Genomic DNA, 22,331 nt, shown 5'->3' with positions numbered 1-22,331 from the left:
ATGCCATTGGTAGTTTGATAGGGATTGCACTGAATCTGTAGATAGCTTTGGGTACTATAGTCATTTTCACAATATTGATTCTTCCAATGCAAGAACATGGTATATCTCTCCATCTGTTTATGTCATCTTTGATTTCTTTCATCAATGTTTTATAGCTTTCTGAGTACAAGTCTTTTGCCTCCTTAGACAGGATTATTCCTAGGTATTTTATTCTTTTTGTTGCAATGGTGAATGGGAGTGTTTCCTTAATTTCTCTTTCTGATTTTTCATTGTTGGTGTATAGGAATGCCAGAGATTTCTGTGCATTAATTCTGTATCCTGCAACCTTACCAAATTCACTGATTAGTTCTAGTAGTTTTCTGGTGGCATCTTTAGGATTTTCTATGTATAGTATCATGTCATCAGCAAACAGTGACAGTTTTACTTCTTCTTTTCCAATGTGTATTCCTTTTATTTCTTTTTCTTCTCTGATTGCTGTGGCTAGGACTTCCAAAACTATGTTGAATAAGAGTGGTGAGAGTGGACAGCTTTGTCTTGTTCCTGATCTTAGAGGAAATGCTTTCAGTTTTTCACCACTGAGTATGATGCTTGCGGTGGGTTTGTCATATACGGCCTTTATTATGTTGAGGTAGGTCCCCTCTATGCCCATTTTCTGGAGAGTTTTTATCATAACTGGGTGTTGAATTTTGTCAAAGCTTTTTCTGCATCTACAGAGATGATCATATGGTTTTTATCCTTAATTTGGTAATACGGTGTATCACATTGATTTGCGTATACTGAAGAATCCTTGTATCACTGGGATAAGCCCCACTTGATCATTTTGTATGATCCTTTTAATGTGCTGTTGGATTCTGTTTGCTAGTATTTTTTTCAAGACTTTTGCATCTATGTTCATCAGTGATATTGGTCTATAATTTTCTTTTTTTGTGATATCTTTGTCTGGTTTTGGTATCAGGGTGATGGTGGCTTCGTAGAATGAATTTGGGAGTGTTTCTCCCTCTGCAATTTTTTGGAAGAGTTTGAGAAGAATTGGTGTTAGCTCTTCTCTAAATGTTTGATAGAATTCACCTGTGAAGCTATCTGGTCCTAGACTTTTGTTTGTTGCAAGAGTTTTCATTACGGTTTCAATGTCATTACTTGTGATAGGTCTGTTTATATCTTCTAATTCATCCTGGTTCAGTCTTGGAAATTGTACCTTTCCAAGACTTTGTCCATTTCTTCGTGGTTTTCCATTTTATTGGCATATAGTTGTTTGTAGTAGTCTCTTATAACCCTCTGTATTTCTGCAGTGTCAGTTGTGATTTCTCCTTTTTCATTTCTAATTTTATTGATTTGCATCCTCTCCCTTTTTTTCTTGATGAGTCTGGCTAAGGGCTTATCAATTTTGTTTATCTTCTCAAAGAACCAGCTTTTAGTTTTATTGATCTTTGCTATTGTTTTCTTCATTTCTATTTCACTTATTTCTGCTCTGATCTTTTATGATTTCTTTCCTTCTACTGACTTTGGGTTTTCTTTGTTCTTCTTTCTCTAATTGTTTTAAGTGTAGGGTTTGATTGTTTATTTGAGGTTTTTCTTGTTTCTTTTTTTTTTTAATTAATTTATTTATTTATTCATTCATGGCTGTGTTGGGTCTTCGTTTCTGTGCGAGGGCTTTCTTCAGTTGCGGCGAGCGGGGGCCACTCCTCATCGCGGTGCGCGGGCCTCTCACTATCGCGGCCTCTCCTGTTGCGGAGCACAGGCTCCAGACGCGCAGGCTCAGTAGTTGTGGCTCACGGGCCCAGTTGCTCCACGGCATGTGGGATCCTCCCAGACCAGGGCTCGAACCCGTGTCCCCCGCATTAGCAGGCAGACTCTCAACCACTGTGCCACCAGGGAAGCCCTCTTGTTTCTTGATGTGAGATTGTATTGCTATAAACTGCCCTCTTAGAACTGCTTTTGCTGTGTCCCATAGGTTTTGGGTCATCGTGTTTTCATTATCATTTGTTTCTAAGTATTTTTTTACTTCTTCTTTGATTTCTTCAGTGATCTCTTAGTTATTTAGTAGTGCACTGTTTAGCCTCCATGTATTTGTGTTTTTTACAGTTTTTTTCCTGTAATTGATTTCCAATCTCATAGCATTGTGGTCAAAAAAGATGCTTGATACAATTTCAATTTTCTTAAATTTTCTGAGGCTTGATTTGTGACCCAAGATGTGATCTATCCTGGAGAATGTTCCATGTCCACTTGAGAAGAAAGTGTATTCTGCCACTTTTGGGTGGAATGTTCTATAAATATCAATTAGATCTATCTGCTCTATTGTGTCACTTGAAGCTTTTGTTTCCTTATTTATTTTCTGTTTGGATGATCTGTTCATTGGTGTAAGTGGGGTGTTAAAGTCCCCTACTATTATTATGTTACTGTAGATTTCTCCTTTCATGGTTGTTAGCATGTATTGAGGTGCTCCTATGTTGTGTGCATAAACATTTATAATTGTTATAGCTTCTTCTTGGATTGATCTTTTGATCATTATGTAGTGTCCCTCCTTATGTCTTGTAACAGTCTTTATTTTAAAGTCTATTTTATCTGCTATGAGTATTGCTACTCCAGTCCTCTTTTGATTTCCATTTGCATGGAATATCTTTTTCCATCCCTTCATTTTCAGTCTGTATGTGTCCCTAGGTCTGAAGTGGGTCTCCTGTAGACAGCATATATATGGGTCTTGTTTTTGTATCCATTCAACCAGTCTTTGTCTTTTGGTTGGAGCATTTAATCCATTTACATTCAAGGTGATTATCGATATGTATGTTCCTATTACCATTTCTTAATTGTTTTGGGTTTGTTTTTGTGGGTCTTTTTCTTCTCTTGTGTTTCCCACTTAGAGAAGTTTCTTTAGCATTTGTTGTAAAGCTGGTTTTGTGGTGCTGAATTCTCTTAGCTTTTGCTTGTCTGAAAAGCTTTTGACTTCTCCAACGAATCTGAATGAGATCCTTGCTGGGTAGAGTAATCTTGGTTGTAGGTTTTTCTCTTTCATCACTTTAAATATGTCCTGCCACTCCCTTCTGGCCTGCAGAGTTTCTGCTGAAAAATCAGCTGTTAACCTTATGGGGATTCCTTTGTATGTTATTTTTTGTTTTTCCCTTGTTGCTTTCAATATTTTTTCTTTGAATTTAATTTTTGTTAGTTTGATTAATATGTGTCTTGGTGTGTTTTTCCTTGGGTTTATTCTTTATGGGACTCTCTGCTCTTCCTGGACTTGGGTGATTATTTCCTTTCCCATGTTAGGGAAGTTTTCAACTATAATCTCTTCAAATATTTTCTCAGCTCTCTCTTTTTCTCTTCTTCTTCTGGGACCCCTATAATTCGAACGTTGGTGAGTTTAATGTTGTCCCAGAGGTCTCTGAGATTGTTTTCAATTCTTTTCATTCTTTTTTCTTTATTCTGCTCCTCGGCAGTTATTTCCACCGTTTTGTCTTCCAGCTCACTTATTTGTTCTTCCTCAGTTATTCTGTTATTGATTCCTTCTAGTGTATTTTTCATTTCAGTTATTGTGTTGTTCATCTCTGTTTGTTTGTTCTTTAGTTCTTCTAGATCTTTGTTAAACATTTTTTTAATTTTCTCAATCCGTGCCTCCATTCTATTTCCAAGATTCTGGATCTTCTTTACTATCATTACTATGAATTCTTTTTCAGGTAGATTGCCTATTTCCTCTTCATTTATTTGGTCTTGTAGGTTTTTACCTTGCTCCTTCATCTGTGACATAATTTTTTGCCACCTCATTCTTTTTTCTTTTTTTTTAATGAGTGGGATTGTGTTCCTGTCTTACTGGTTCTTTGGCCTGAGGCTTCCAACACTGGAGTTTGTAGGTTATTAGGTAGAGCTGGGTCTTGGCGCTGAGATGAGGAACTCCATGAGACCTCACTCTGATGAATATTCCCTGGGGTCTGAGGTTCTCGTTAGTCCAGTGGTTCGGACTCGGAGCTCCCACCGCAGGAGCTTCAGCCCGACCCCAGGCTCATGAACCAAGGTCCCGCAAGCCATCTGGGGCAGCAAAATGATAAATAAATAAATAAATAAAATAACAAAGTAAAAAATAAAATTAGACTAGGAAACTTACAGATATGTTAGGAAGAATATAAAAATAAAAATATAGATGAATCAACAACCGGAAGGTACATCACTACCACAATAGTAAAAAAGAGGAGGAGAGAAAAGAAAAAAACAAAAAAACGCGGGGAGAAAGGCCTTGGCTGTGGAGGGCAGGGCATAAGCAAGGGTGAGGTTTGGGCAGTGGGCGGGGCCTATGCTCTGGACTCACAGGGCTGGAAAAGGCCCTGGGGGCTGTGGGGGGTAGGGCTTAGGCTCAAGGAACAGAAGGGGCCCAGGTGTGCTCCCCACCCCTGGTCTCAGAGGGCGGGGGACCTCACCTGGGAGCCAAGCAAGCTTCCTCGGCTCAAGTGGGTGGGGCAATCGCCCTCCGATCCTCTCCCGCTCCTCCCAGATGGCTCCTCCCGCCTGCCTCTCCTGATCTCCCTGGCCTCCCTCCTATGCCCCCAGGACCCATGAGGCCTGGATGGGGCTTTGAAGGGGGGGTGGGTCCCAGCTTGGGAGCTCAGCAGGCTCCCCAGACCAAGTGGGCCAGGCGAGCGCCCTCCGCTCCTCTCTCGCTCTTCCCGGAGAGTCCCTCCTGCCTGCCTCTCCTGATCTCCCTGGCCTCAAGGGCACTGATACTGTTTGGCCTCCACTTCTCCTAGCCCCTCAATCCCCCTGTGTCCTACCAGTTCATTTTGGGGTTCCTCCCATCTCCCTGGGCATCAGAGTCTCCCACCAGCAGCCGGCAGGCGCCCTAGTTGTGAGGAGATGCTAACTCTCCATCTTCCCACACCACCATTTATGCTTTGTTTATTTTAAATACAAATAGGAAATCTCTAAATTGTCTTTGTCTTTTAGAAGCATGGCATACTGCATATTTCCTTTTTCTTAGAAATCCTCTCCATTTTCATACCTTGTTTATAATTCTAACTTCAAAAGATCATCCAAGCTATTTACATCATATTTAATCTTTAAGAAGAAAAATTTTGACCTGAGGTATGTTTATTGGATGACTTTTAAGAGCTGACATTTATGATACAGGAAGAATAGGTCTTATACTCAGTAGGTATTAGATAAAAGTGTGTTCAAAGAAAAAAATGCAAAGCAGCTCTTTCTCTCCTGGCAGCTGTTCTCTCCTGGCAGCTGTTCATTTGATAACTTAGGATTATTACTCCTGGTGATGATTTAGTACCATCACTAAAATGACAGGAAGGAGTTTTTTATTAAGGCATAAATTCACAAGGACAAACAAAATAATGGAGACAACAGCAACAAATTTTTGGAAGTTGCCATTTGGTGGCAAATGACTTAGTTGACCTGAGGAAGCTGAGTTCTAAAAAGCAGTGGGAAAGCAGTAAAGCAACTCAGTCTACAATGCAGAGTTCTCAAGATATTAGGAATTTGGTGGCATAAAGAATCTCTGAAAACGGGTAAAAAGATGGGACTAAAACCAGAGAGCTGCTTGTCATTTTTGGTAAAAAGCAATTAAAACCCCAGATCATCACTCTGCACAAACAGGAAACGGGTGTTCCCCACCCCAGAAAATTCAGAGGTGTATCCTCCAATGAAAGTTGAACAGTGGGTCTCTAGACTGGGGGAGAGTGGACACAGATGAGGGTAAGGACGCTGTACTCTAGCTGACACCTCTTCTGTACCTGAACCTCTTATCCTCACCTGTCTCTTGTTCCAGCTGTGTAGGGCTCTAACCAACTGGGCACCTCACCTCCTCCCATGTGACTCAACTTCCTTTCCTGAGATTTAACCATTGAAATCATTGTGAAACTCTTCTCAGCACCCATATCACACATGTACAACCTGAAAGTGAGGAGGAGCTAAGCCCAGTGGGGCAAACTTTTGATCAAAGGGAAACTGGAGCAATGGATAAATTCTCTCCCCTTCTTTACCTTAAAGGAATGGTCCTGAGATACAGTAAATGCTTCTCGGGGTGGGGCCCCAAGGATTAACCAATGCATCCCACTTAGAGGCACTCAGTTCAGTACATTCTCAAACTGGCTCTCGTTCCTTCACTGCTTCACTCACCCGTTCCTCACTCCCCCTTTCTAGGACTGTACCCCCAGTCAAACCAAAGCACAAATGTCTCTGCTTCCATTTCCATTTTCTGTGTTTAAATAGTTGGTACCAGAAGTGGTCCTAGAGAGTATTATTCACCTGATGGCAATAAGGTCCCACTGCCAATAGTAAATTACCAATAAAATTAATAAGGCTGTAAACTGTTCATCATCAGCACTCAGCACATAAGTGAGAAAGGAGTCCCTGCTCAGAGAGGAAATAGCTTATATGCCAAAAGGACCTGAAGGACCTGGTTAGGATGTACAGGCAAGAATTGGGGCATGTGTAAGAGTGTATCTTGAGGTAGTGTATCTTGAGGGTGGGAGGAATATAAGGCTAAACAGGGCATTATGGACCTGGAGGGACTCACTTATGACATGGAACTCAGTGTTCTGGCAATGTTCTGAAGCTGGTCCTAATAGCTTGTTGACTGGTTCTTTAAAACTTAGACATGATGACAGTCTACTATAAATGAGATAGAGATGCTTGTGGATGGGCATTAACATAAAAAGTTGACTGGAACAGCTCTGATCTGCTACACAGATACCAAATTCAGCAAGGCAGCTGCAGTTGGGTCTACTGTCAAGTTAAGTAAATGGTCATCCCCCACCGTTTTCCATGATTTATCTTGTTTTTGTCAGTGGTCAGAAAGGTAAATTAAATGTGGGGGGCAGATATGATGGGCCTGTCATAAATCCCATCATAGAGTATGCCTAGTCAGTGCAGTAGAGGAAAAAGGAAGAAATAAAAGACAGATTGAGGGGGACAGGGGAAGAGTAAAATTGTCTTTATTTGTAAATGACATGATCATTTACATAGAAAAATCCTAGGAATTCAAAAAAAAAAAAAAAAAGATACCAGAACTAATCAGTGAGTTTAACAAGGTTGCAGTATACGAGGTCAAACATACAAAATCAATTTTATTTCTATATACTAGCAACGAACAATTGGAAAATAAAGTTTTTTTAAAAAAAAATACCACTTACTGTGGTATCCAAAAACGTGAACTTCTTAGGGATAAATTTGACCAAAGAGTTATAAAACTTGTACACCAGAAACTACAAAACACTGTTTAAAGAAATTAAAAAGACCTAAATAAATGAACAAATATATCATGCTTATTGATTAAATGTCTCTATATTGCTGTCAATTCTCCCCAAATTGACATATAGATTCAACAAAATCCCAATGAAAATCCCATCAAGGATTTTTGTAGAAACTGACAAAATGAATCTAAAATTTATGTGGAAAAGCAAAAGACCAAAAATAGTGAAAATAATTTTGAAAAAGAACAAAGTTGGAAGATTAACACTACCTCATTTCAAGACTTATTATAAAGCAACAGTACTCAAATATAGATATACTGATCAGCACAGAAACTGACCCATGCATATATGGCCAATTGATTTTTTAAAAAAGAAGCCAAGGTAATTCAATCAGGAAAGAATAATCTTTCCAGCAAATGAGGCTGATACAATTGGATATCCAAATAAACAAACCTCAACTCTTACATCACACCACAACACAAAAATTAACTCTAAGTGGATCATAGACCTAAATGTAAAAGTTAAAACAGCAAAATTTCTAGAAGAAAACAGAAGCAAATCTTAGAGACCTTGGGTTAGACAAAGATTTTTTTAAACAAGCCACAAAAAGCACAAGCTATAAAAGAAAAAATTTACGAGCTGGACTTCAACAAAATTAAAAACTTTACACTCCTATAGACACTATTAAGAAAATGAAAAGACAACCCACAGACTGAAGGAAAACATTTGTTAATTTTATAATTGACAAATGACTTGTATTCACAGTGTATAAAGAATTCTTACAAGTCAAGAATAACAAGTCAAACAACTCAGTTTTTAAAAAATGAGCAAAAGACTTAAAGAGATATATCACAAAAGAAGATATTGACAGCAAATAAGCCATCAAAAGATATTCAACATCATTAGTTATTAAAAAAATGTAAATTAAACCGCAGTGAGATACACTATACACCCACTAGAAAGGCAAAAATTAGAAGACTGACCACACACCAACTGTTAATGAATGAACTCTCATACAATGCTGGCAGGAATATAAGATGGAGAAACTCTAGAAAATAAATTAGTAGTTTCTCAAAATGTTAAACGGACATCTACCATATGACCTAGCCAATCCACTCCTAGGTATTTACGGAAGAGAAGTGAAAGCATATAGCCATACAAAGATCTGTACATGAATGTTCACAGCAGCTTTACTTGTAATAGCCAAAAACTGGAAACAGGTGCATGGATAAGCAAATTTTGGTATATCCAAACTTCAGCAATATAGAGAAATGGACTCTTGATACACACAGAATTGTGGATAAACGTCAACATTATCATGCAGGATGAAAGAAGCCAGACACAAAAGAATACACACTACATGATTCCATTTATACAAAATTCTAGAAAACTGCCTTGGCTTCTTTGTCAAAAGTGACAAAAAGCAGATGAGTGGTTGCCTGAAGAAGCGGTTGGAAAAGGGATAGATTACAAACAGACATGAGGAAACGTTTAGGGGAGAATAGAAATGTCTGTCATCTTGACTGAGGTGATGGTTTCACAGGTGTTTGCACATGTAATAACTAATTCAACTGCAAACTTTAAATATATGCAGTTTATTGTACATCAATTATACCTCAATAAAGCTAATTTTTTTAAGTTTACCCCAATTCTGTAAAGTTATATTCCTGATTATTCCATGTTGTCTCCCCTATTAAAGCCTCTTTGAGGACAGGATCATGTATCAATAAATGTTCTTTAACTAACATTAACTCCTGGGTTGGTCTCTTCAATACTGAAAGACTTTCCCCTACATAAATCAAGCAAACGACACTGAGAATAGGCCCACTCAGATTCACTAGGTGTGAGGAACAGATTCAAGATGGCCCCATGATATCCACACCTCCTGGTATTCACGCCCTTGTGTTATCCCCTCCCCTCGAGTGTGGGTGTTACTTGTCACTTGCCTCTAACCAATAGAGTATGACAAAGGTGAGAGGATGTATGTGCTTACATGCATGTGGTTACACTCGTGAGACTGTAGCACTGGTCTTGGCATCTCCCCCTCCCTTGCTGGCTTTGAGGAAGCAAGCAGCCATGTGCGGGAAGCACAGGACAGGGAACTGCGGGTGGCCTCGAGGAGCTGAGGGCAACCTACAGCCTACAGCCAGCAGGAAACTGAAGCCCTCAGTCCTACAACCTCAAGAAACTGAATGAATCTGCCAACAAGCATGTGAGTTTGAAAGCAGACCTGTCCCCAGTTAAGCCTCTAGATGAGAACCCAGCCCTGACTGACACTTTGATTGCAGCCTTCCAGAGAACCCAGGTAAGTCACGACCAGAATCCTAACCCACAGAGACTGTGAAATAACAAAAGTTTGTTGTTTTATGCCACTAAGTTTGTGGCACTACTGTTTAAACAGCAGTAGATAACTAATACACTAGGTTTGTACGTTTATGAGAGGAGGAAGCAGAATAGAGGAAGGGGAAATGCATTGAACATTCTAATAGTGTTTTCTACATCTAAATACCATGATTTAAACTACTATCAATTGTAAGATAAAAAATAATCAGAGTTGAGGAGATCAAATTATTTCTTTCAGCTTTTATTTGTCTGAAAGAGAAAAAGTGAAGAAACATTTACGTAGCTTACTTTAAGGCATACCCTATATATAAGCTGTAACAAATCTTACAAACACAAATGAAAACAGCTGGCCTAATACCGTTTAATTTACTTCCATGGTATGTTTTGTTCTGCTTTTCAATAATGAGCACATTTGCATTTGAGAATTGCACCAAGTTCTCTGAAATGCAAGCAAAGCCGTCCAGTCACCTCCACTGACCACCTCTCTGGGAGGAGAAGAGTATGCTGGAGGACGGCTTACTCTGTTTCTCCTCCAAGACTCCAGAGAGAAGGGCATTCAACTACACCACCTTCAGGCACTCTGAAATACCACAACCAGACAGCTGGTTCTGTGGGAAATGCACGAATGTATGTATCCTCCTATATCTTTGAAAAAGCTATTGCCCAATGTCACTACACCCTCTTTGCCAGTCCCCAGTAATCATCCCAATAGGGTTTCTGTGAGATGCGGGAGCAGTTAGGGTTTGGGTGCTTCTTTCAGTTTTCTGTGAATATAATCTCCAACATCGAAAAGGATCGTGAAAATGAGCCCAGGCAAATCTTCATCCTCAGAAGTTCTGTTTTCTGCCTTGATATATTTTCAGAATCAATAATTGGTAAAGCATGGGCAATTAATGTGGTCTCTACTTTCTCATGTGTTTTTTGCAGTGGCATGTGTGTGTGTGTGTGTGTGTGTGTGTGTGTGTGTGTGTGTGTGTTTTGGTTTTTGCTGTAAGGTGGCCCTATAAATTAGGTCATAAAGGAAGTCACTGGAAATCAGGATGCATTCCCTGAGAAGAATGATATAATATTTAGTGTTCCTGTTGCTGACCAAGACGCTCAGCTTAAAATAAAGATTTTATGAATAAAACTTTGTTATAAGAAACCAAATAAAACAATTTAAATTCTCATAATTATTAAAATTAGAAAAATAATGTTTCACATACTTTAAATTTGTCTAAGCATATACATATTTAGCACACGAAAGCCTCATACAGTATGTGTTCAATACATTAAAATAATTCCACACACTATTTATGTTTATGTTTGACCTGAAATTTCTATGCTAGCTAAAATAAACATTTAAATATTTAACAAAATTGTTTACCTTCAGAGAATTTAGATAAAACGTTATGTGTATATGGGAGTCAAGGAAATGATGGGTGACAGCCAAGTAGGGCCATCTCATATTTTTCTAGATTTCAAAGGTAGTTGAAAGTAACCTTTTTCTTTCAACAAGTTTCCTTTTAATGAATTCGTTTCTCTATAAAGTGGAACCATTCCTGTCATAAATAATAAAGTAAGCAAATAAACATTAAGAGCATCTAGAGGGCTTCCCTGGTGGCGCAGTGGTTAAGAATCCGCCTGCCAATGCAGGGGACACAGGTTTGAGCCTTGGTCTGGGAAGATACCACATGCCGCAGAGCAACTAAGCCCGTGCGCCACAACTACCGAGCCTGCGCTCTAGAGCCTGCGAGCCACAACTACTGAGCCCGCGTGCCACAACTACTGAGCCCACGTGTCTAGAGCCCGTGTTCCACAACAAGAGAAGCCACCGCAATGAGAAGCCCATGCACCGCAATGAAGAGTAGCCCCCGCTCCCCGCAACTAGAGAAAGCCCTCGCGCAGCAACGAAGACCCAACGCAGCCAAAAAATAAAAATGAATTAATTAATTAATTAAAAAAAAAAAAGAGCATCTAGAATTTGAAGATGTTACTAAGAACTTTAATTTTAATAATTTAAGAAAAAGAAGTCTTTTAAGGGTTATCCCTGACATTAATTGAATATTCTCTTTATATTAATAAGCATGTGTGTGTACCAGACACAGAAAGAGCAACAATCAGGGAGTGAGAGGAACTGAGAGAGAGAGAGACAGAGAGAGAGAGGTTAATTGAGTGTGTATATGAAATGAAAATAAGTTTCAAAATGGCAGTCCATGGGGCATGAGCATAAGGGGTCTGGCATAAACCACAGCCTTGATGGAGAGGTTAAAGGACTGACCATGTGGATGAGATTCAGAACTTTCCATATTTTAAATTTTTTGGCCTTCTCCCTCCCCTGCAGCTTCCTTGTATTATTGCCCAGCACCTGCAGTATATTACCCTCCAGAAGAAACAATAAAGGAGAATTTAAGGCCTTCAGGAAGAGGGACAGGACTAGTAAACTTCATGACAGTTCTCAAAGAATAGAAATGAAATAGTCACCCTTGCCGCAGAGCCTGGCCTCTCTGATAGAAGTGAGGACCAGTGATGGGGCAGCTGCAATAGAATAATGCAGAGCAGCAGAGAACATCAAGACGGCCATCCCAGCACCTCTCTGCCAAACCCGGATTTGCTTACCTTTTCCTGGAGCCTAATGTTATCCCACACCTTGGTGCACACCATACACTCAAATGCGTCGATGTAGTTGTCCTGCTTGATGTCCTGCACCCCCCATTTCCGTTCCCTGAGAGCAGTGAGAAGTCGCTGATTCGAAATCTCACCCTTCAGCTTCCATTCTATGTAGGCCTGGTACAGTCTGTCGTCGTGATCCAGCTGTCTGATGTAACTTGCCAGTTCTCTAGGGTGAGAAAATTCTGATACCAGGATAGCACTTCTATTACTTGGAAGCCAGTCTGCGATGCTGGGTGATCCGTAATACACAGGGACAACCCCCAGTTTCAGAGGTCTCCAGAACTTCTCAGTGATGTAGTCATCGCAAACCGCATTCTCAAAAGCAAGGATAAACTTATACTGGGCAAGGATCCTATAAAAGTCACCAGCGTCCATAGAGGCTGGACCGTTCAGCTGCTGAGGGAGAGCTTTGTTTCGCAAACACTCACCATAAGAATCGACCTCAATGTACGTCATCAGCTCTCGAACGTAGCTGTCTCTGTCTGAGGGTGGGTCACAGTCGGACTGTATGTACACCAGAGGAGCGAGGCTTTTTCGAAGGTTGTTTTTGGACTGCAAGGGGACCAGGTATCGGAGTGACTTCAGGACTTCTGTGCCCTCCAGGTACTGGGTAGTTAGTGGCAGGTGGGAATGCCGGCTGAAGGTGGCTGTGTAGTTGAACAAGGTGATGACTGGCTGGTGAAAGAGCTTATAATTGTTTTTCGGAGACTCTTCATGAAAAAGGGCCCAGTCGTGATGGGCTTTCCGAGGCAGAGGTAAGCTATCTATGTTAAAGTCAGTACCTAGGAGAAGAAAAGACAATGTAGTGTGTCCAAAGAACTCTGGGGTTTAAGTTTGAGTCCACCTGGTAAGATTAGTATACAGAGAAGTTTGAGGCTATAAATAAGTAGCATATTACAGTGTCTGCAAAATGCCTGGCAGTCAATCATGAAGCTTCCACCCTAGAAACTGCTCAGGGAGAGAATCACCAAGGAAAGGGACCCCCTCTCTCATTTTATGAAAAAGGAAATGGGAGAAGTGCCTATCCTGATTTTAAAGAATTTATTCCACTGCCTCCTGGCTTTTCTTCCAGAGGCATTGCCTAAGAGAGGGAAGGAGAAATGAAGAGACAGTTCTTAAAAAAGAAAAAGCAAGGGGCTTCCCTGGTGGCACAGTCGTTGAGAATCTCCCTGCCAATGCAGGGGACACGGGTTCGAGCCCTGGTCTGGGAAGATCCCACATGCCGCGGAGCAACTAGGCCCGTGAGCCACAACTACTGAGCCTGCGCGTCTGGAGCCTGTGCTCCGCAACAAGAGAGGCCGCGATGGTGAGAGGCCCGCGCACCGCGATGAAGAGTGGCCCCCGCTTGCCGCAACTAGAGAAAGCCCTCGCACAGAAACAAAGACCCAACACAGCCAAAAATAATTAATTAATTTAAAAAAAAAAAAAAGAAAAGAAAAAGCAAGAGAAAGGAAGCCAAAAGGGGAAAAGCAACCAGCTTGGCAGACTGATTAACTGAAAAAAAAGTGAAATCATGCAAAAGTAGCCAGAACAAATATACAGGAAAAAAAAATTTTTTTAAATCTAAAATGATCAATTTCAACAAAGCACAGCGAATCAACCTTAGTAAAAATGGTAGACAAGAGGCTTTTAAAGACTTAAGAGCTGATAATAGCACTATGTTACAGACTTCTACAGGATGGACATGAATTAACAAGCACATCAAGAAATAAAGAAGGCATAACAGGATTATAGCTATGAGTGATTCCAGCTTCCACAGGATTAATTGGGGAAATCTTTGAAACACGATAATGTGCAGACAGAAGTGATGGATATGGTAAGCCATTGTTTCCTGACTGTGTGGGTGGAGACCCAGCCAGGAAGAAGTTATTTCTATAACTGAGAAAGAAGAATTAAGACAATATCACAATACGTAATACAGAATTTCTAAGGTGTTCCGGACACTGATGGTTTTTTGGCCCCGTGATTTGATTTTTTAAATATAAGAAAATGGCACACACACAAAAATCCATCTTCTAGCATCCACTGGGGGAAAACACACCAAATAAATTCTTCCAGCATAATAAAACATATTCTCTGGTAGAATTCATAAAAATTAGTTATTTAATGCCAGTGCACACTCTCTCAAATAAATATATACTCTTTGGTGCCAACAGTACATCAGTGAGGAATCAGTTAATCAAGAAAGGCTTTTAAACAATTAAAAACCAAATAAAATTATGCTGGAAGATATATACTGAGCCCACAGAAACTGCTGGAGAAAGTACAGACTACTGTCTTGATAACAGGCTTTCATTTCTCAATGATCAGGAATGAAAGACTAACATCTAAAAATGGTCATATATTTGTTTACTTGGCATTTGCTACATTGGACCTTTAGCATCAAAAAAGAATTTCATCCACACACCTGAAATGTAATGGCATGCAGAGCTGGATGGTCAGTAATGGTTAATAACCAAACATGAAGACATGGAAGAGAACTTGAGAGGAAAAGCAATTTATCACATTGAACTAGCTGCTGCTCATAAAGGTTCTAGGCTGGTCAAGTGGCCAACAATGGGAACTGAACCCATAAATTTGAGTTAGAACATAAAGCTTCCACCAAAGGCAGAGCAGAGAATCAAGGCCATCTGCCTGGAACAGGAAGAACCAGAGTCCAATCCATAGGAGTCAGAGGCAGGGATCCAGATGTAAGATTAGAGACTGCAGGGAATACGGTTAAAACTAACATGGGTCTAGAATTAACTGGGGGATCCGGCACAGATGCCTTGAGACGGCCACACGAGTGGCTGTCTGCCGCTGTTATCTGTCACATGGGTGATTCTTAATCTGCCTTACCCTGTGGTTGCCACGGCAAAGATCCAAACTGCAGAGCAGAAAGACACAAAGCCGACCTCCAGTGTTTCAGAGAATGGAGAGGGCCTGTCTTTCATCAGTGTTTGGCTACATCAGTGAAGTATTACAAGAGGAACTAAAAATGGCTGTCGAGACCTTTTCAGGGCCAATATCTAGGTCCGTGTGTTGGTAATAGGAATGAGACTTGAAACTGGTACCAGTTATAATGAGCTTTTCATTCATTATAGCTAGAGGTGAGTCTTCCAGGCTCATTCAGCCAAGTTGCTACTCGAACTTTGATGTTGGGAAGAAGGAGAGAAGAGCATAAGGTCCCTCAAACGTGCAATCTGTAGTAGAAAAAAAGCCTGCAGAATCTAAGCAAGAAACACTTATTTATATTCATCCCCTAAAAACAAACACAGTTTTTTAAAAATGAGAGCTTGCGGTTCTCATACATCTGAATTCTGTTTCGTTTGTAGGAGTGGGACTATCTTTAATAGTGGGGGAATGCCTCTTTAATAGAGAGGAAAGTTTAAGGGACCTAACTTTCCAGAAACATTTCCCATTATTTGCTACTTTAAAAAGTATTTCCTAGTTACTTCCCTAAGATACACATACACACACACACACACACACACACGATCACATTAAAACAGGTTTTTCTTCCAAACTAAAATTCTCTGAGGAAGATTAAAAAACATATGTCATTTTGCCCAGCAAGCTCCTCTCCTAAACTTAGAGCTTCAGATGGTAAACACTTAAGAATTCTAAAATTAGAACCATAACAGACCTAAAATACTACTTTGAGGATATCACGACCTAGAATGTGAGTGGTGATATTGAGCAGTTTCTGAAAGGTATCAGATGTGGCTCAGGAACCAGCTGAGTTATCTAGCTCTGACTCCAGGGCAATGCCCACTATAACAAGAGTTGCAACTGGGGTCTTTAAAGAAATGAAAATCAGTTAAACTATGATAAATCCATAAAAATGTGACTAACTCGCATACGATTGGTTCAGTAGTTTTATACAGCCATCTTCACTGGCTTTACGTTTAACAACTTCAGATTTAAACTTTCGTTTCTCTGGGTTATTTTGTGTTTATTGAATACTGACAAATTCACTCGTTCCTTTAACAGCTGACAGATCTTAAGCACTAAAGTGCACTGTAAAGGGAATTGCAACTTGGAGCACAAATGGAATAAAATTAATGCTGGCGAACGGTGTCAGATTGCTGACGATGGGGACTGAATCTGAAATGGCAGAGAAGCAGAGGAGCGACCATCCTTTATGATATGTTTATGTGCTCCCTTTCTTCTGCAGGGGCATATACTCTTCTTTTATGGTTCCCACACAAACTGGTAGAAGCAGAAGGCAACACATATTATTAACCCCACTCTATGAAGAAAGTTTAGTTTGAGTCATGTACCTGGAGTTAAAGATCCCCGGTGGGGACCAGAATTTTCAGACTGGCTAATGGCAAAGGACCAGAGAGATCACTGGCCCCGCTACAATGCTGATTCTGTTGAATAACTTACTCTTGGCACTCCCAAGACACTCACGGAAATATTACCCAGCTTAAACCCAGCCCATTTGGGAGGAGGCACACCTTCACTCAGAAAAAAGAAATGCTCCCACACAATGTCCCCCAGAGGTCACCTGTTTCTAAAAAGAACCTCTACTGTAAAACGGTGTTTTTCCCATAAAATGTGATCCTGCAAAAATACCCCGATAGAGGAATCTAAAACTTTGGAGGAAAAACAATCTAGGCCAAGGGGCTGCCTCATGATATTATCATTTGCATAGTTCATTGCTATTTTTAAAGCCATTTCATGTGACTTTTCTTAACCAACCCACACAGCCCCATCAGGTCATCTATTTTCTCTAAGGTTCTGAGGGTTAACTAAAAGTGCCACACAGGCACCTCTGCAGACAGCCTGGCTCTAGCCAATTCAAAGGGGCTCTGGCAGGAGCCCTAACTTCTAGACCCATATTCTTCCCTCTTCTCCCATCTTCTCTGTTCATGAGTCCTTTCACCTGCCGTTTAATCAATTCTACGTCACGTAGTCCTCTCTCAAGTATACACGTTCAACTAGGCGTCTGTCCATTCTACCCCTGGGCGTGGAAATTTCTCAAGCCCCCTCACTGAGCCCATGCTGAAGGCCAGTCAATAACTTTGTAGTCCCCTTCCTAACAGTGTAGGGCCAGAGGCAGGAGTACAAAGAGAGTCCCGCCCACCATAGGCCTGAACGTTTAAAGGCTATAAATCAATCTAACACGCTGCTAAATGTTTTACCCTTCTACCTTTACATACATATAGATTCATGACGTTTTTAAATGTGCAAAGCAACGGTTCACACCAAATATGGATAACATCTATTCAAAATTAACATCATTCTCTGCCACAAACCATGATTCACTTTGGGGCCTGGCATGGGGTGAGAAGAGGAGGGAGAGGATTCTTCCTCACTTGTTGGCTCACCCTCACCTAATCCCTCAAACCTTCCCCTCCATTCGCTCAGGACACCACAGGGGAAACACCCACTTGCTCTCCCTCCTCGGGGTCTTGCCCTCTGCCCCCACTGTCCAGCTGCCTCCTGAAGCTCTCCGGTGTGTTGTCTCTAAGGTTTCTCCACCACTGAAAGAGTCCCCACCAGACAACCTCCGCCCCACCTTTCAAGGCCCTCAAAGGAACCTGCAGCTGAAGGGCAGGTTCCATTCAGAACTCTCAGACCCCTCCAAGTTCCACGCTAGCATGCAGGTGTGCCTGTCCCCCATTCCTTCCACCCCTGGCTCTGTCCCACACCGTGCGGACCCTGCGCACGTGGACGCGGACACCTCGTTCTGCGAGTCCAAGTTCTGTCCTGCGCCCTCTTCTCACTACGCCTCAAGCTTGGCTGGCCGCCTCCCTGGCTGCAGAGCCCAGTTTCAGCAAGGAATCCGGCTATGCTGGTCTAGGGAAAATGCCCCACCTTGAGGTCTGACCAAGTTCCTCACCCCACACACTGAACGGCTCAGTCCCCTGGCTGCCTTTAGCAAGAATCCTGTGGCCTTCCCTGGTGGCGCAGCCCTTAAGAATCCGCCTGCCAATGCAGGGGACGCGGGTTTGAGCCCTGGTCAGGGAACTAGATCCCACACATGCCACAACTAAAAAGCCCGCCAACCACAACTAAGGAGAACATGTGCCGCAACTAAGGAGCCGGCAAGCCACAACTAAGGAGCACGCCTGCTGCAACTAATACCTGGTGCAACCAAATAAATAAATAAATAAGAAAACAACTGAGTACTTTTTCCAAAGCAAGTCTACCCACCAGGTAGATACAGAACTGCCAAATCATTCCATCCCACTTAGCCTTTGAGCCACTTTTTGACCCTAGTTGGAAGCTATGACCTGGAAAAATAAACTTTCCTTAGAGTCTCTCCCTACCCAAGAGAGAACACTCCAGAATAAAGCACTGTCCTCCAGGGGATTCTCTGGCGGTCCAGTGGTTAGGACTTGGTGCTTTCCCTGCCAGGGCCCGGGTTCAATCCCTGGTTGGGGAACTAAGATCCTGCAAGCCATGCAATGAGGAAGGAAGGGAGGAAGGAAGGAAGGGAGGGAGGGAGGGAGAGAGGGAGAGAGGGAGGGAGGGAGGGAGAAAGAAAGGGAGAAAGGGAGAAAGAAGGGAAGGAAGGAAGGAAGAAAGGAAGAAAGAAAGAAAGAAAGAAAGAAAGAAAGAAAGAAAGAAAGAAAGAAAGAAAGAAAGAAAAAACTGTCCTCCAAAGTTAATCATGTGTAGGATACTCTCAGCTTGATTTTCTAATATACACAGAAAATCTAATCTTGACCAAGGATTTTAGGTCCACATTAAGAATCCTTAGTAACATAATGAATAAATTATATTTTATAGGCCCAAGTTTAATACTGTAAACAAATAAAATGCACCCCTCCTATGGCAGTCAAAAAGAGAAAGACAGTAAATGCATAAAGCAAAGAACATAAATACTTTCCTATAACTGTTATTTTATTTAAATTTTTTCATCCAATTCCTCGTATAATAAATGCTCGATACACGAAATTTTATTGCACTAAAAAAACATAAAAGAACGACCAGAGGGTAGAGGGGAGGAGGAGGAGAAGAAAGATCATCCATATTCCCAAAGAAAAGCAAGGTTTCACGTCGGGGTGTACGAGTGTCTGAGTGTGTATGAGTGTGCCAGTGTGTCAGTATGTGAGCGTGTGTAGGTAAGATTCAAATAAGAACATATTTACTACAACTCTTCAGTAGAGTCACAGCTAATATGGCTTGGAAAAAATTCACAGTGATAATAGTTTACGCTGTAATTGTTCATACTCAAAGAAAGATAAAAGTTGTCCCAAAACACACCCTATCCTATAGAGACTGTGGGCCCCAAAACCAGAAATGAAAATCCCCTCATACACTCTCATCCTGACGCGGGAAGCCTAACAGGTGAGACGTCTTGCTTCGTGGCTCAGTATATCCCCCCGTCCCCCAAAGCTGCAGTGCCAACAAGTGAGCAGGTGTTTGGGAGCAAAAGTACAAGACATGGAGTGAGAAAATGAGGCTGCTCGGAGAGGGAGGTCATCACACAAAGTCTGGGGGTTGATGGACGTGTTCAGGTAGGTGAGGTCACAGAGGTTTCAGCAGCCACAGCCGTCAGATGACCATGTGCAGAAATGGCAGAGGAGAAGGATGCTTCTGTGAACTGGTGAACTGCTGAACAAACAGGGTAGCCTACCCCAGATTTCTGGCTGATTTAAGAAATAAATGCCTTGATTGCTAAGCCACTTTTTTTTTATAAATTAATTAATTAATTTATTTATTTATTTTTGGCTGCGTTGGGACTTCGTTGCAGTGCGCGGGCTTCTCACTGCGGTGGCTTCTCTTGCTGCGGAGCACAGGCTCTACGCGCAGGCTTAGTAGTTGTGGCTCGCGGGCTCTAGAGCGCGGGCTCAGTAGTTGTGGCGCACGGGCTTAGGTGCTCCACGGCATGTGGGATCTTCCCGGGCCAGGGCTTGAACCCATGTCCCCTGCATTGGCAGGCGGATTCTCAACCACTGCGCCACTAGGGAAGTCCCTAAGCCACCTTTGGTCATGTTCTTCATACTTGCAGCCTGATCCATCTGAATGACGATGGTCTTAGTCTGTGGCCTAATGTTTGGGAAGTCTGCGTGTTGCTGTACTGAGAAGCAATCTTATAGATGAGACCCCGCTGCTCTCCTTCTAAAACAGGCTAAATTGCTACTGCCAGTGGACCTGGAGGAGGTGAATTCTTCTGCAGGAAGAGCTTTCCAAGTTGCCCAACTCCTCATTTCATTGTTCCCTATCCGATTATCTCGTGGTCTATTGAATAGGCCTGAACTATAGCATTTATCATACTCAGCTGTAATTATGTGAGTACCTGTCCAGCCCTCCAGCAGACAGGGAGGCTTTCAAGGACCCATGTCTTGTTTCATCTTTGCCTGCAGAACCTAACATACTGCCTGGGATGTAGCAGGTACTCAAAGATATTTGGAAAATAAATATAGATGCATTTTTTGGTCTTATTTTGCAAATGTCAGGCCTAAGCTTATTTGGGCAAGAAGAGGTAGAGAAAGAGCAAGAAGTAAAAGTAGAAATTGGGTGTTAATGGCAAGCATTTGTCAAGGGGATAGAGCTCAAATGTGGAACCACTGGGAATTCTAAAAAAAGAAATCTTAAAATTAAGTCAAAGCATTGAAAGCCCTTCACACAAGTGTCATCTGCAAATTATGTAAGTCCCATCAAACAAACAGGAATTTCAGTTCACAGTCCTAGCTGTTTGATTTCATGACCTGCATCTCCACCCAATGAGGTCAACAGGTTTCTGTAAACATAAAAGGATAGGGCTTCCCCGGTGGCGCAGTGGTTAAGAATCTGCCTGCCAATGCGGGGGACACGGGTTCAAGCCCTGGTCTGGGAAGATCCCACATGCTGCAGAGCAACTAAGCCCGTGCGCCACAGCTACTGAGCCTGCGCTCTAGAGCCCATGAGTGACAACTACTGAAGCCCGCACGCCCAGAGCCCATGTTCTGCAACAAGAGAAGCCACCGCAATGAGAAGCCCGCACACCGCAATGAAGAGTAGCCCTCGCTCAATGCAACTAGAGAAAGCCCGCGTGCAGCAACAAAGACCCAACGCAGCCAAAAATAAAAACAAATAAAATAAATAAATTTATTTTTAAAAAAACATAAAAGGATATATTAAGTTAGGGAGAAAGAGGTGAAATGAATTGATGAGAAAATCACTACATCATCTTAGGACCTTTCTCCTGCCTCATTTACTCTGACAAATATAGCAATTTTATTTTAATTACTTATGATAGTACTTAATGGTAGACTAGTGACACTACCACCCCATTAAAAAAAAATGAAGTCTTAGCAACACTTTGACATCCAGTTATTAATTCTTTGCAAAAAAAAATTTGACAGAGTCAATGATTTGAGAAAGAATTAGTGAGTTATAAAAATTTAAAAATGGGATAGTAAGGAAAAGCTAAAGAACTAGACTCTTAACTGATCTTTGGTATGGAAGACCTTCTAGGCGGAGGTCATTTCTGTACTATTCAATATGTACTTCACAATTTTTTTTGATCACAATTAAAAGTATTAAATGTTGGCAATGTCAGAGCTCTTAAAATAGTATTCTGGAAAGCAGAAAAGTAATGAAGCATAGTATGTCCTTAATAAAATAGGGAACCAAACTATAAAAAATATTTTTTAAAAAAATCAGTTGAGGGCTTCCCTGGTGGCGCAGTGGTTGAGAATCTGCCTGCCAATGCAGGGGACACGGGTTCGAGCCCTGGTCTGGGAAGATCCCACATGCCGCGGAGCAACTGGGCCCGTGAGCCATAATTACTGAGCCTGCGCATCTGGAGCCTGTGCTCTGCAACAAGAGAGGCCACTATAGTGAGAGGCACGTGCACCGCGATGAAGAGTGGCCCCCACTTGCCACAACTAGAGAAAGCCCTCGCACAGAAACGAAGACCCAACACAGCCATAAGTAAATAAATAAATTAATTTAAAAAAAAAAAACTAAAAAAAAAAAAAAAAAATCAGTTGAAATCAGGTACGCGACACAAACCCAGCCCTCCAGCTGCACGGCTTCTAGCTGCATGGCTCCCGGAGGCATTCTCCCAGAGCTGGGTCCCTTATAGCTGAGCCTTAAGGTGAGGAAACATAAAATGTCCATTTTTCTTGCCTTTCCTCTATTGTTTAGATGCTCATTCCCCTGGTGCCCTAATGTTCTTTACGGTATCTAGTAGAGGGGGCTAGGGCAACCAACTCATCCCAACTTGCC

The 22,331-nt window shown here is 41.6% G+C and overlaps 1 protein-coding gene across 16 annotated transcripts in view; it reads right to left on the bottom strand.

The window, feature by feature from the left end:
• Window positions 1–22,331, bottom strand: part of FUT10 (fucosyltransferase 10) — a 284,562-nt gene that overhangs the window by 199,192 nt on the left and 63,039 nt on the right. For 15 of the 16 annotated variants that reach the window (XR_014239082.1, XR_014239083.1, XR_014239084.1 and 12 more), the window contains one exon: window positions 12,126–12,961. The exons of the other annotated variant lie outside the window; for it this stretch is intronic. Coding sequence is in view for 10 of the 15 variants with exons in the window: in XM_082375006.1 (XP_082231132.1) it covers window positions 12,126–12,961 (836 nt within the window). In the remaining 5 variants the exon portion in view is untranslated. The remainder of the gene's footprint in view (window positions 1–12,125; window positions 12,962–22,331) is intronic. 16 annotated transcript variants of the gene reach the window in all.

The sequence above is a fragment of the Balaenoptera borealis genome, assembly GCF_965194805.1.
Source record: "Balaenoptera borealis genome assembly, chromosome: 21".
Lineage (NCBI taxonomy): Eukaryota > Metazoa > Chordata > Mammalia > Artiodactyla > Balaenopteridae > Balaenoptera > Balaenoptera borealis.
The sequence above is the reverse complement of the archived record's forward strand: the minus strand, read 5'-3'. Positions and strand labels throughout refer to the sequence as shown.